Here is a 15,149-nt window from a genome sequence, read left to right as displayed (position 1 = left end):
GATTAAATTGAACACTTTCATTTAAAGGGGGAGATTTTCCTGGATTATCTGGGAGACCCAGTGTAATCGTAAGGACCCTCGTATGTAAAAGGAAGAAGTAGGTGAGATAGGTTTTGTTGGAGAGAGAGACTGGAAGATGCCACACAGATGGCTGGGCAGATGGAGGAAGGTGTGGTAAGGATGTAGGCAGCCTGTTGAGCAGGGGATGGATTCTTCCCGCAGAGCCTCCAGAAGGCACGAAGCCCTGCTGACACCTGAATTTTAGCCTAGTGACACCTGTTTTGGACTTTCAACCTCCAGAACTGTAAGATCAATAGTTTATGCTGCTATAAGCCACCAAGTGTGTGGTAAGTTATTACAGCAGCAATTGGAGACTAACACAGATGCCCACCTCCACTTGGCGGTCATAGCCAGTGTAACAAGAATTGAATTATGTCTATCGGAAAAGAAAAGGCAAAACTGTCATTATTTGCAGATATGTCTTTCCAGCAGAAAATCAAATAGGATTAATAGAAATAATATTTTTTAAAGATTTTTTAAAATGTAGTTCATTTTTAAAGTTTTTATTGAATTTTATTACAACATTGTTTCTGTTTCATGTTTTGGTCTTTTGGCTGTGAAGTATGTGGGATCTTAGTTCTCCAACCAGGGATGGAATCTGCACCCTCTGAATTTTAAGGCACTGTCTTAACCACTGGACCATCAGGAAAGTGCCATTGAAATAATAGGCTTAGAGTTCAGTAAGAGGTGCCCAGAATGAGACCAATATGAAAAAAGAAATAACTTTTCTGTAAACCAGCAATAGCCGTTAGAAAATGTGATAGGGACAAAAAGGGTCTATTCATGATCACAATAAAACTATAAAATATCTAGAATAAAATCTTTTAAGTATTACAAATCTCCATAAAATGATAAACTGCTACTGAGAGACATTTAAAAAACTGAATGATTCCAGAGACAGTATATTAATGACTAATGTCCATTTACTTCTTAAGCTAATCTGTAAATTTAATACAATCTAAATCAAAATTCCACCTGAGGTTTTTATAAAATGTGAGGTCTAATTTCACCTGAGAAGGGATGTCGCTGGTGGTCCAGTGGTTAAGACTCTGCATACCCCATGCAGGGGGCCCGGGCTTGATTCCTGGTTATGAAACTAGATCCTCAAGCCACAACTAAGACCCAGCACAGCTAAATAAATACATAAATAAATATTTTAAAATAAATGTCACCTGAGGAGAAAATGAGGCATAGCAGCCCCACCATAAAGACAAGAGCACCTTGATAGAAAACATTTAACACATATTAATATCTTAATATGAGAATAACTTCTAAAAACCAGTAAGTACCTCATAGAAATTAAAGAGCCTCTTGATGAAGGTGAAAGAGTAGAGTGAAAAAGTCAGCTTAAAACTCAATATTAAAAAAACTAAGATCATGGCATCTGGTCCCATTACTTCTGACAAATAGAAGGGGAAAAGGTGGAAGTAGTGACCAATTTCCTCTTCTTGGGCTCTAAAATCACTGCGGATAGTGACTGCAGCTGTGAAATTAGAAGACGATTGCTTCTTGGCAGGAAAGCTATGACAAACCTATACAGGATGTTAAAAAGCAAAGACATCACTTTGCCGACAAAGGTCCATACAGGCAAGCCTATGGATTTGCCAGTAGTCATGAACAGATGTGAGAGTTGGACTATAAAGGCGGCTGAGCGCCAAGGAATTGATGCTTTTGAACTGTGGTGCTGGAGAAGACTCTTGAGAGTCCCTTGGACAGCTCGGAGGTCAAACCAGCCAATCTTAAAGGAAATTAACCTTGAATACTTGTTGAAAGGACAGATGCTGAAGCTGAAGCTCCAATTCTTTGGCCACTGATGCAAAGAGCTGACTCACTGGAAAAGGTCCTGATGCTGGGGAAGATTTGAAGGCAGGAGAAGAGGGCAACAGAGGATGAGATGGTTGGATGACATCACTGATTCAATGGACATGAACTTGGGCAAACTCTGGGAGATGGTGAGGGACAGGCAAACCTGGCATGCTTCAGTCCACGGGGGTCAGAGTCAGACATGACTTGGTGACTGAACAGCAGTAACAATCTCACAGAAGTGGATAAAATGTACACGTGGGCAGGCACTTTACAGGAAAAAAACGACCAATACATCTTTAAAAAGAGTCTTACCTTCACTATTAATTATGGAAATGCAAATTCAGATAAGAATGAGATGATTTTGTGTTTTTTTTACCCATTAGGCTAGACAAATTAAAAAAGATTAACTATCCAGTGTTAGTCAAGTTATGGCAAAATATTCATGGTAAGGATGGAAATTGGGGCAGTTGTAGAAAGCAGTTTGACTATATCTATAGAAATTTATGTTTAAAATATTTTTTGAACTCTGAAACCATTTTTCACAAGCAAAACCATTTCTTGAATGAGCTCTAGCTCAGGAAAAAGTAGATCACAGCTGTTTGGTTGGAGTGGAGGTGGGGACCCTGCTCCAAGCTCCCCCTCATTCTGTGTCCCTCCCCACTCCCCACAATACCTCCACATAAATCAGAACCTTGTGGACTTAGACTCCAACTCCCAACCCAGGGCAGTGTCTAACATATATCTTTAGTAAGTCAAGGACCGAAATGAAAATTCATTGTAGAATTTTATTACAGTATGGGACTGCTCAGTGGAGTGAATCAGCCTCAGATAATCAAATCTTTCCCTAGAATACCAAGAGTATTACTCCCAGACTTATCTCATCACTGTGTTTGGAACAAGCAAAGCTGACATGGAGTATGAGAAGTTTTTTGAAACAAAGAAAAAGTCCATTAAAACAAGGTTGACAAAGCAGCTGCTAGGCATGGTGCTTAATCAAGGAAAAAATAAATAAAGCAGACCAAGCAAGAAACACCTGGATCAGAAATATTGGAACAAGCTACACAAACAAGATCGAAGAAGTCTGAAAATATGTTGGATGGGAATGGAAAAAGTAAAATCGTTGAAGCGTTTTATTTGCAATTTGTAAAGACAGTTTTAAATTTATTTAAAAAAAAAACTTTCTATCAATCCAACAAAAGATGCTTGGGTGCTATGACTGTATGAAGATTCATTTTGTGATATACAGCCTTGAATCTTCTGAAGCCCTTCTCAAAGAGTACTTCCTATTTACAATATTATAGTAGGTTGTTTTACAAAGCTCATGAAGGGGCCTTCTGCTAGACTCTCAATCTTTGAATTCAGTCCCAGATGACCACAAAGGAATTGCCTGCATCTAGTGTGAGGCATCCCAGGTAGCGCTAGCAGTAAAGAACCCACCTGCCAATGCAGGATATATAAGAGATGCAGGTTCAATCTCTGGGTCAGGAAGATCCCCTGGAGGAGGACATGGTAACCCACTCCAGTACTCTTGCCTGGAGAATCCCATGGACAGAGGAGCCTCTTGGGCTACAGTTCATAGGGCTGGATATGATGGGAACAACTTAGCACAGCACACAGTATGAGGCTGAGTCAGGTAGGAGGGAAGAGAGGGGGCAGAAGCAGGCCAGTTCTCCCCAGAGTATTTTCTAGAACAGGCCAACACAATGATCAGTAAGCACTTCTCCCCTATGAAGAAAACCATAAAATTCTGAGGTGTGGGTGCTGAAAGAATAGCTGTCATGAATCCTAACCGCCTCAGTTCTCACCTTTTCCTCTCCAGAGAAGGATGAGGGCCTGCCAACCACACCACTTCACCCCTTACCAGTGCACACACGTCTGGGATGATATCTGCCTATGGCTCGCCACTGGGGATGACTCAGCTATCCCCTGCGGGAAGGGCATTCAGAAGTCCCCTCAGAATTGTTTATCCAATGGGACCTCATTGTGCAGGTTGTTAAACAAGCACATAAGTGGATTTTGCCCTTAAGAAGCTTGTCATACCTAATAACCCCCAAACACACTCAAGTAGAGTATCAAAAGGACCCCTTTGCGGAACACAGGTTCAACAATACAACTCAGAAATCTTGAAGAAAGCCCAAGTAAAGGATAAACCATTACATAGAAGAGCGCTTTCTTTTTAAGCTCCCTGGATCTACATGATTCTCAGCTTTGGCTGCATGCTCATGCACCCAGGGGACCATAAAATGTCCTGTTGCGTGGTCCACCCGCAGGGGTCCTGACATGATGGCTCTGCCCTGCGGTAGGGCTTGGGCACAGGGATATTTACAAGACCCTTGGGAGACTAATGTGCACCAATCAAGATGCCTTTAATGGACAGGCAGAATCCAGAACATCTGGCCCAGAGTGCTAAATACCAAAGGGGCAGTCTGTGAAGTGGCCACCGACTGGGGCGATGAGAAGGTAACTGATGAAATTCACAAGAGCTGTTTCCCTGGAGAAGGAAATGGGGGTGAGGGGTGGGGGCGGGCAATGAGTACAACTTCATTTATGAGTCAAGTTCAAGGGCTTGTTTGTGAAGGCAAGACCTGAGGGGTAGAGGGTGAAGGAGGGTAAACAGGCCAGGAGAGAATTGAAAATTAAACTCAAAATAGTTTTGTTGTTTAAGAAGAGAAACCTGGGCTACTAACATACAATGGGGCAAGATCCAGCAGAAAGAGAATTTGCAAAAAACAGGAGAAGCAACATCCAGTCATCAAAGCCCCATAGAGTCAGGGCAGAGTAGGCTCTGGACTAAAGCACAGAAGTAACCATTTCCTTTTTTAGAAAAAAAAAAAAAAAAACAGGGGAGGGGAACTAATATTTTTTTGAACATTAATTTGATGAATATCACAGGCACTTCATACGTATGAAATGGAAAATCTCCTGCATACTGGTGTGCAAGAAACATCATAGCTATCCATGATTCCGGCCCTCCAAATATGAATTTCTGAGTCATGCTGACAAGCGGCGCCACTCCCTACATGAGGAAATTGAGGAAGTCACAGTCATCAGCGGTTACAGCCCTCGTGGGGCTGGTGGTAAAGAATTCCCCTGCCAGTGCAGGAGACATAAGAGACACAGGTTTGATTCCTGTGTTGCCAAGATTCCCTCCTTCAGGAGGAGAGCATGGCACCCCACTCTAGTACTCTTGCCTGGAGAATTCCATGGACAGAGGAGCCTGGTGGGCTATAGTCCATGGGCTCACAAAGAGTCAGACACAACTGAAGTGACTTAGCACTCCTGCACCCAAGTGTGAGCTGGTGAGCCCCAAGGGAATTCAAGTAAGAGAAGAATACCTCTGCAAAAATGCAGGATGCTGGCCCCAGAGAGCTGAGATGCATATGAAAGAAATGACTTTAATAATCCCAGACTCTTGCATCTTCCCGTACATAGAAGAGCACTAAATTCCTTAATTTGATATCTGGTTTTCCTTACTTAACAATAATCTTTGATGTTCAGGCTACCGCTCCCTTTGCTGCCAACTTGTATATAGCCTGACTCCCTCTTCTGCCTCCTCAGAGCAGCTTCTCAGGGCTATTGAGACGCCATCTCCTGGGCCCAGTGTCCTAAACATTCCCACCAAATAAAACATTTGCTACTTTCAGGTTGTGACTGATTTTTCAGTTGACACATGCATGATTTCATTTAATCTCACCCCAAAATTTGCAAAGACTCTTGTAACATAGAATGCCCTATGCTTAGAATTCCAGGGTTTTGACTGTTCCTTATTAATACCATTTCCACATCTAATTCCCCAAAAGATCACCATGATCAAAAAGTCTTCTCACAGGTCCAGCATGATTTATTAGAGAGAGAACGCTCTGGAAGAAGTAGAGGCAGTCCAACTTAAAGAAAATGATGGACAAAAGTCTGTCCAGCACATAAAATGCCAACTGGTGTCTGTGCCAACTGTCTCCCGGGGTACCTGAGGGCCATGTTGTGAGCCGCGGTGCCCAGAGCTCTCCTCCCCAGGATGCAGAGCGCGAAGGACAGAGTCACCAGAGGAGAGTCCTCGTCACTTTCTAGGGGCTTCGAGGGCTGGAAGAGCAAAGACGTTCATTCAGCTTTCATGTGGGGTCTGGCATGCACTTACACAGAACCACAAATGCAGAGGTTTTCCACGAGGCAGCCACCATGGTCACCTGAGTCCCCCCACAGTGACCCAAAGGATGGTAAACTCTGCTTTTGAGGCAGTTTCTCTGGAGGTTGGACATAAAAACAAATTTAAATGGGGAAGTTACTTTAGGGAAATAAAGGGGCTAACATGAGGCTTGTCAGCCTAGTTTCCTGGAATTATGAATACGCCATCTTGGGTCGGGAAGATGGTCAGAGCTCGCGGTCAAATGAAAGTAAAAGTTATTCAGTCATGTCTGACTCTTCGTGACCCCATCCACTGTGGCCCACCAGGCTCCTCTAGGCATGGGGTTCTCCAGGCAAGAATACTGGAGGGGGTGGCCGTTCTCTTCTCCAGGGCCTCTTGCTGACCCAGGGATCAAACCCATGTCCCCTGCATTGCAAACAGAGTCTTTACTGTCTGAGCCACCAAATGAATTTGCACCTTAACTTTGTCCAGGGCCCCCCTTAACCCCATCCAATGCCCACCTTAACCCTGTCCAATGCAGGGGGACAGGTACACCAGCAGAAATAGAAGTATAGGAATCAAGTGCAAATGAGGTTTTCTGTTCCCTCTATAACGAGGAGCACACTGAACTGACCATAAGTCCACAATCAATAATCAAATGAAGTGGTTCATCCAAGCTTAAGAGGAGCAGGGGAAGATGCCGAAGGAACTTAAAAGTTAAAATATCATTTGCAAGCAAAGCAAGATTATTTCATTTTTATGAGCTAGCTGAGGAAAGAAGAGTGCCCTCACTGTGGGGTTAGCCAGGATCAGCAATAGATTCTTGACTATTTCAGCCACCAGTGGAGGCTCTGCATGGGTTAAGATGTCAGCACACATTCTCCCGGCTGCATCTGGAGGACTGACTCTGCCACTGACTGTCTCCCACCTGCTTTCAGTCACTCATGAAAGGTCAAGGACCTGAGCGAGTGTCATAATTTGGCTTACCAGGTCACACAGCACTCTTCGTCAGCTGCTGAGAAGGCAGTTTTCAACTTGGATCTACCATCTCCCTCAACAACACATCATGAGAAGCTTTCCAAATCCTGAGAAGCAGAGATAACAAACTCCTTCCACTGGCCTCCCTCCCCTTTCTTCTCCTGCCTGCTTGCTTGTCTTCCTTTTACAAGATGTCATTTTCCTTGCTTTCATTTCCAAGAGGCTGTATTCATCTTCAAAAGCATCCTCAGCACGTGAGCAACAATATACACACACACACAGACGTAACTACAGAAGTAGCTTGGACCAATCTGATTGCTCAACAGAATGGGTTTGTCCACAATTCAATAGGTTTAGTAAATCCCCTGCATTTCAGCCCATATATACCTGTTCAGAAATCTCAAAAAGAAACTCTAAACAAAGAAGTGTCCAGAGTTTTAAAGCCATGATCGAGGCTTAACACTGTACCAACTCTGAGCACAGTAGAAAGAAAAATGTACTTTCAAGGTGCTTTTCTTGGAGACATCATATATGAATTTTTCCATTTCATTCTGTTTAACTGCTAAATAACATTTGTCCAAATACTAGTGTCCTTTCTCTCCTCTATTTTGTTGTAGTCTACCAGGGCTTCCTTGGTGGCTCAGATGGTAAAGAATCTGCCGGCAATGCAAGAGACCCGGGTTTGATCCCTGGGTTGGGAAGATCCTCTGGAGAAGGAAATGGCTATCCACTTCAGTATTTTTGCCTAGAGGATCTCATGGACAGAGGAGCCTGGCAGGCTACAGTCCATGGGGTCACAAAGAGTCAGACACGACTGAGTGACTCACACACACAGAGAATAAGAAAGTGATGGTCTTTATAAGGCTCCTTGTTTCTTAACTTACATTCAACTCCTCCAGCCCCACCTCCCTTACCCACCTCTTGCCTTTTCTGGGCACAGTACTGAATCCACTCCAGATAAACGTTGCAGTAGCTGGCTCGTGTGATTCCCTGGAGACATGGGACGTAGTCATCATCAATGTTCATGTTGAACATCGCAAGGTCACGCTCAATGTAATGCCACTTTGCGAAGGGCTGCAGGGACTTCAGAAGTGATTCGTTTTTGATCCAGGAGGACAGTTTGGGGGATGTCACCATATAGTATATTATACTCTGCCGAGAGAAAGAAAGGTTTTGAGCCCGAAGTCTGAAAGACTTAAAATTTCATCTCCTAAAGTAAATCACTGTCACGAACAAATGACACGTGTAATCCCCACATGCAGTATCATTTGTATCTCCTGCTAGATTTAATGCACCCACTGGAGCCATTCTAAAATGTTCCCTCTTGGTCACTAGAGGGAAGAGGAAAGTGAGAAGAGCAGAATGCTAGCAGAATCTCAATGGTAGCTAGAACAGAATCTCAGTGGTGAGAAAGAATGGCAGTCAGAGAGGAAGCATCATCCTTTCTGAGAGATGCACAAAAAATCACTGTGGTTCCTCTGGGTTTCCCGAAGGCCAGGCTGGGCTGATGCTGCTAGAAGAAATCAGGGCAGGTCCTCGTCCAGGGCCTCAGACCAAGAGTGTGTCATGAGCTAAAGCAACATGGTTCTTATGGAAAGTACTTATGATGTACAATTGTTCACACACACACACACACACGCACACACAGACGTAATCCTGGGTACCCAGACAGTGGACATCTGAGATGTCTTCAAAAATAACCCCGAGTTTCCTCCTCCATCAGACACTCCACTTATGAGTCCAATTGGGGGAAAATGCCACCCTCGGGCTTTATGATTCTGAGCTACAGATTTATTGAAAGCCATCTTGTAGTTTTTGAATGAGTTCATCATTTAAGAAGGCTAACATCCAGCCTGGAGAAGTAACCACACAACAGAGAAAAACACAACCTAAGTCTGCCATGGGCATGTCGGGAATAGACAGGAATATCTGTAGATGAGTCCTTTCTAGCTTCACTCCTGATCATCCCAGGGAAAGGCATGTGGCTGGTGTCACTGGGGCTAAGGCAGACCAGGGAACACAGTTAGCATCCTACCTGTGAATTTAAGAGTGATGATGAGGAGGAGGGGCAGCCTTCTATGCAAGGAGGCAGTGATTAGAGCTCCTATAAAATCAAACATTTCATCGATGGACTCTTCTGATTATCAAAGGCATTCTTACCAGGCGAGAAGACAGAAAGTAACACATGTGGGGTGGATGTGAACAGGGCTTAGGCAATGGGAATCTATGGAGGTGAGTGGGCAGAGGGGCCTTTTCTAGTCCCCCAGCTCTCCTCCTCTTCTTCTCTTTGGCTGGGACGTGAAATCCACACTGCTAAGGTTGGAGGTTGCCGAGGGGTGTGATTTCAGGTTACTGTAGCAGTTTGAACAGCTGAGTGGACAGACACATGTGGTCTCTGGATTCAGGCAAAACCACAGCAGATGCCTGACTCAGCTTCTCTCTGCTGCTAGGACTGAGGGCAGCCCGCTCATTGGGGAAGTTTCATCTGTGGCTCATGGTGTGTGGTCCTCCTTCCTTCTTTGGGGCATGATCTCTATTAGGCTCCATCATCCACCTGACCCCCAACTGAGGAAGCAAGAAACACGAAGTCTGCAGTGGAGTTCACATGTTTCCCTGACCTCTGCAACCCTGCTGGCCTTAGAAAACCCCTTCGACGGAAGGGAGGAGGGAGAGAAGGAGGGAAGGAGAAAAGAAACGAGGAAGAGGCCAGGGGAAGCTGAAAGCAGACATGCAAAAGAAAGACGTGCTTAATCATGGTCATTTTTCATCACTGTTTTTAGGTTTAAAATGAGAAAATGCATCTGAAGCACTTAGCACCTGGCACGTGGGATGTGTGCAAAAATCACAATCATCATCATATCTTTGGCATCTCTGACTTACCTACCCAGCCAGCTTGAGGCTCAGGTTGGGGAGCAGAGCCCAGGAGAGGTTTGGAGCAAGGGATCAGGAGGCAGGAGACAGCCAAGCCTCCCATGGTCACCAGAGTACACATCTGATATTTAAATACGTAAATCAAGAATTTGGAGGGTGTCCTATTGCCCACCAGCTGGCAGGACCACTTAAAGCTGCTAAGCGTTCCATCCAAATTCGCAAGCCAAAGAGGAAATGTGACCATGACCAAAGGCACGGCTTCTCAGCTGACAATTACGAAGGAAAGAAAGAAATCTGGTCTATCTAAACATCTGACACAAGCAAACATCTGGTCTAGTTTTCCCTCAATATGTACTAATCACGTGTACCAGACAGAAATAACAAACAAAAAATGGAAGGCGCAACACTAACCTTTCCTTCATTTCTAGGGATGAATGAAAATAACCCCTTCACCGATGAGGTCAGAGTAGTTAATGAGGGCTTTGAATCCCAGGGATTCAAACTCATTTCTCTAGTTCTGGCAAAATCTTACAGAGTTGGCTTCTGAGTGGAACCCCAGCCCACTGCTGGGCTTTCCCAGGTGGGAGGGGAGCCAGTACCATATCCTTTCACTGTGGGGAAACAGAACTACTTGAACTGGCTGCAAACCGTACTCCATCCTGCTTTATTTAGGCAGAGATGCTGTCAATGAACAATGTGAAATCCTTCAGAACCTGTCGAGATGAAACAGATCCCATAACAAGAAAAGCTAGGTCAGGATGGTGACATGAATTGATGGTACACAACTTGATCCAACTTGAAAGCAAGGACTTCCTTTGAATTAGGGCTTCCTTGGTGGTTCAGATGGTAAAGAATCTGCCTGCAATGCAGGAGACCCAGGTTCGATCCTTGGGTCAGGGAGATCCCATGGAGAAGTGAATGACTACCCACTCTAGTATTCTTGCTGGGAGAATTCCACGGACAGAGGCGACTGGCAGGCTGCAGTCCCTGGGGTCACAAAGAGTCGGTCACGACTGAGTGACTAACACTCACACACCTCTGGATTAATTTGCCATATCTGGCTCCTCCAGCAGGGACCCTCCTGGTTTCTGATTTTAATTGTAGATCAGCATATTCTCTCAGACAGCTCATCCCAGGAAGAGAACCTGGCAGGCAGGCCAACATGCCCTGGAGCTGGACTTATGTTGGCCTTATCATCTGCAGGGCAGGTGATAAGTGCATCTCCTTTCTAAGAGTTGGGCAGAAACAACAGTGGCCAAGAAACCAGGCCCTCACAGAAACCTCATTTCTTGCTGGTTAAGAGGGTTTGAAACACTAATGAATGAAAGAGAGATGGAGGAGGCACCAGGGAAAACCTCCAGTCATCAGGAAGGAAATGATTTCAAATATATTCATAGAGGCCGGGAGAACTGACCCAGTTTATTAAGAGATTAAAAAAAAAATCCTTTTGTGTAAAGGAATTATTCCAAGTTTTTCTTCCTGTCTAATGAAAAATAATAAAAAAGAATGAAACCGAACCCTTGAAACTTGAACTAATTCAGGGCTACAGAGGCAACTGGCAATTTTGTTGGCAGAGGAGCCTAGGCCAAAGAAGAAAATATTCCATTTGTTTTTACCCTAAACTGCTGCTTTTTCTGTCCTAATAGCCACTCAGCACTTCTGAAATTTCCTTTAACTAACTGTACCAGGGAGGTGAGCACAGTTTCTGAGCTGCCTGTCCCCAAAGGGCAGGAAGGCACCAAGGGTGATGTCTGGAGAAAGTCTCATGTGAACAGGCCTTCTTGGTGCTGATGTGAATTACCAGGAGGCACTGGTATGAGCTCCTCCAATCTCAGGGTCTCCTGAGCACTGACTGAGTTACAAAACATCTCTTCTGCTGAGCACAAACATCTGCAGTGGTCCCCATGATTCATTGCATATCAAATCACCTCAGTTCAGTTCAGTTGCTCAGTCATGTCTGACTCTTTGCGACCCCATGGACTGCAGCATGCCAGGCTCCCTTGTCCTTCACCGTCTCCCAGAGCTTGCTCAAACTCATGTCCATCGAGTTGGTGATGCCATCCAATCATCTCATTCTCTGTCATCCTCTTCTCCTGCCTTCAATCAGTCCCAGCATCAGGGTATTTTCCAATGAGTCAGCTATTCGCATCAGGTGGCAAAAGCATTAGAGCTTCAGCTTCAGCATCAGTCTTTCCAATAAACGTTCAGGACTTATTTCCTTTAGGACTGACTGGTTTGATCGCCTTGCAGTCCAAGGGACTCTCAAGAGTCTTCTCCAACACCATAGTTCAAAAACATCAATTCTCCAGTGCTTAGCTTTCTTTATGGTCCAACTCTCACAACCATACATGACTACTGGAAAAAACATAGCTTTGACTATACAGACCTTTGTCAGCAAAGGAATGTCTCTGCTTTTTAATATGCTGTCTAGGTTGGTCATAACTTTTCTTCCATGAAGCAGGTGTCTTTTAATTCCATTGCTGCAGTCACCATCTGCACTAACTTGGAGCTCAAGAAAATAAAGTCTGTCACTGTTTCCAGTGTTCCCGCATCTATTTGCCACGAAGTGATGGGACCAGATCTTAGTTTTTTGAATCCTGAGTTTTAAGCCAGCTTTTTCACTCTCCTCTCTCACTTTCATCAAGAGCCTCTTTAGTTCCTCTTTGCTTTCTGCCATAAATCACCTAGGGAACTTATTTTAAAACATAGGTACTCCCAGGCACACAGAACAGGAATTTCTGGTAGGACATGGCGATCTACAATCACCTGGCTAGCTGGGGGAGCCTGATACTACAGATCTGCCCCTGCCTGCTGTCCTGCTGGGTCATAAACCATGCCCTGTGCCCCTCTCCTGCCCACCCAAAGCTCTCGTGTCGGCATCACTGCTGGCACATATAAAACAGAATCAAGGGACTGTCTCCACAAGCCCACTATTATCTAGCAGGTTCTGGGGCCCTCCCTCAGCCCTCTACCATTTGCACATTATCTTGGATTTGTTTTTCAGCTTGCAAAGTGTCATTTTAGAAAACATGCAGGGAATTGGGAGGCACATTTCCAGGAGGTAGGAAAGGAGGACTATGAAGGGAGAGACACATCAAAAGGCAGGTCCTACATGGAGCCCCCCGGCTTCTGGAAAAGCCAAGCGGGTGGGCCAGGATGGGGCACCTCAGCCCTTTGCTCTTGCTCACTCACAGAGGCCTGCGGGCCCAGTGACATGGGCCTGGTCTGTCTGGTCCATGGAGAAGCTGTTTATGGGGAGCGCCACGTTCACAGGGCTTCCCTGACGGCTCAGCGGTAAGGAATCTGCCTGCAATGCAGAGGACACAGAAGATGTAGGTTCCATCCCTGGGTGAAGCCCTGCAGGAAGGCATGGCAACCCACTCCAGTATTCTTGCCTGCAGAATCCCATGGACTGAGGAACCTGGTGGGCTACAGTCCACAGTGTCTCAAAGAGTCAGACATGACTGAAGCGACCATACACGCACATGCCAGGTTCACAGAGACAAGGCTTGGCCCTGAACTCCATCCTCACCACTAATGCCTGGGGCAGATCCCTCAGACCCCTGCCTACACGTGGATCTCATCCTTCCCAACTGGATAGCCAGGACTCTGGATTCCACACTACATGGAACCTTCTTTGTTCATTCAAAACCTGTGGGCACCTTCAGCAGTAAGTCATCACAGGAAGGCCTGAGAAACCAGAGAGGGGGCAGCGGTGTATGTCTCCTGGGCTCAGGGAGTTATCAGAAGGGAAGGGGAAAGGGTTTCAGAGGAGGCGGGGTGTGAGCGCCAGCCTGGGCCCCAGGGCAGATTGTGAGAGGAGCTGGCACGCGAGCTCAGTTTGGGCTGGGCACTGTGAGCACGGGGGGAGCAGAGAGGAGGGGTGGGCTGCAGCCTGCAAGGGCTGGGGGGGGGGGGGGGGGGGGGGGGGGGCGGTGCACAGGCAAAGGAAAGGGGCGGGGTGCAGAGCCTAGTCAGACATCACAGCGGATGGCTCTGGGTGGCAGACAAACAGTCTTGCCCTATTCCCCCTGTCTTTTGTATGGATGGCAGTTCAGCGGTGAGCTGTTTCCTGCTGTGCTCATGAGGGGACGTGAGCCCAAGGTCCTTCTACTCTGCCATCTTGACTCGCCCCCTCTGTCTTGCCGTATTCTTGAGGCACTGTGGGGAGCGAGCAAATTAGCCGAGGTGTTGTGTTCAGGCTCTCTCGGCCCACGTTTTGTAAATAAAGACGATGTAAGGGCAGAGCGCACGTGCAGCACTGCGCATGTGCGTCACGAGGTACTCGCTTGGGCCTGGGCTGCTGTGTGTGATACGCCTGTGTGGGCTTCACCATGAAAGCCCTGGCTGCTGCTGCGCCGGGGCTGCACTGGAGCGACATCATGGTTATTTTATGTGAGCTGATGTTATGGCTCCGTTACAGCTCTGTTACGGTTCTGCCGTGGCGACTGCTACGGCTGCCAAGTCAGCCAGGAGAGAGGCTGTGCTGTGGCCGCCGTGCCAGCCAGGAGAGAATAAACGTGTCTGCCGTTCCTAGGCTCCTTGCATCTTCTTCCCGCCTCTTAGCTCCAGCCTTGCCTACCCTGAGTTCAGCGAACAGTGTGAACAGCAAGACAATCGGCGTCACGAACAGGATCAGTGATGCAGGCACCAATGAGACACGTGATCTCCGGGCTCATTAATCTGGCCCCTCTAGACTTCTAGCTGCCCCTCCGAGTAAGCTCCCAGACCCTCGCATGGCAGTAGTCAGCCCCTGGATCTAGCTCCCCTGCAATGACCACTTCTTGTTGCCACTTAAGAACTATACCAGATCCTCAAGGGACCCTCTCCTTCTGGAGGGAGGTGTCAAAGAGAACTGGTTGCCATTTAACATCAGTTTTCTCCTTCCTCCAAGACACACAAGTTCTCTCTGGGTTCATGGCTTCCCAGTACACCTTTCCAGACCCCCCTGAAGCTGGCGTATGACAACATTCTGGCCAATGGGACACAGCAGCCGCATTCTGTGGCAACTTTCAGGAACCTTCTTAAGGCATAGCTGGTGCACACCCTTGGCCTTCACTTTCTGGATTCCTTCTTCCATCCATTTGAGCCTTGAGATGGGTGTGCTAAGTCACTTCCGTTGCATCCAATTCTTTGTGACCCCATGAATTGTAGCCCACCAAAATCCTCTGTCCATGGGATTTTCCAGACAAGAACACTGGAGTGGGTTGCCCTTTCCTCCTCCAGGGGATCTTCCCAACCCAGGGATCAAACCTGTGTCTTTTATGTCTCCTGCTTTGGCAGGTGGGTTCATTACCACTAGCACCACCTGGGA

At 46.3% G+C, this 15,149-nt stretch overlaps 1 protein-coding gene across 5 annotated transcripts in view; it reads right to left on the bottom strand.

Annotated features, from left to right (window-relative positions):
• The window catches only part of PCNX2 (pecanex 2), a 296,271-nt gene that overhangs the window by 34,227 nt on the left and 246,895 nt on the right, over positions 1-15,149 (bottom strand). For all 5 annotated transcript variants that reach the window (XM_070471076.1, XM_070471078.1, XM_070471079.1 and 2 more), the window contains 2 exons: positions 7,883-8,116; positions 5,831-5,943 (listed from right to left, as the gene is read on the bottom strand). In XM_070471076.1, coding sequence (XP_070327177.1) covers positions 5,831-5,943; positions 7,883-8,116 — 347 coding nt within the window. The remainder of the gene's footprint in view (positions 1-5,830; positions 5,944-7,882; positions 8,117-15,149) is intronic.

This window comes from Odocoileus virginianus, chromosome 7, assembly GCF_023699985.2.
Source record: "Odocoileus virginianus isolate 20LAN1187 ecotype Illinois chromosome 7, Ovbor_1.2, whole genome shotgun sequence".
In the NCBI taxonomy this organism is placed as follows: Eukaryota; Metazoa; Chordata; class Mammalia; order Artiodactyla; family Cervidae; genus Odocoileus; species Odocoileus virginianus.
Note: the sequence above shows the minus strand (reverse complement) of the source record. Positions and strands in the feature narration are given on the sequence as shown.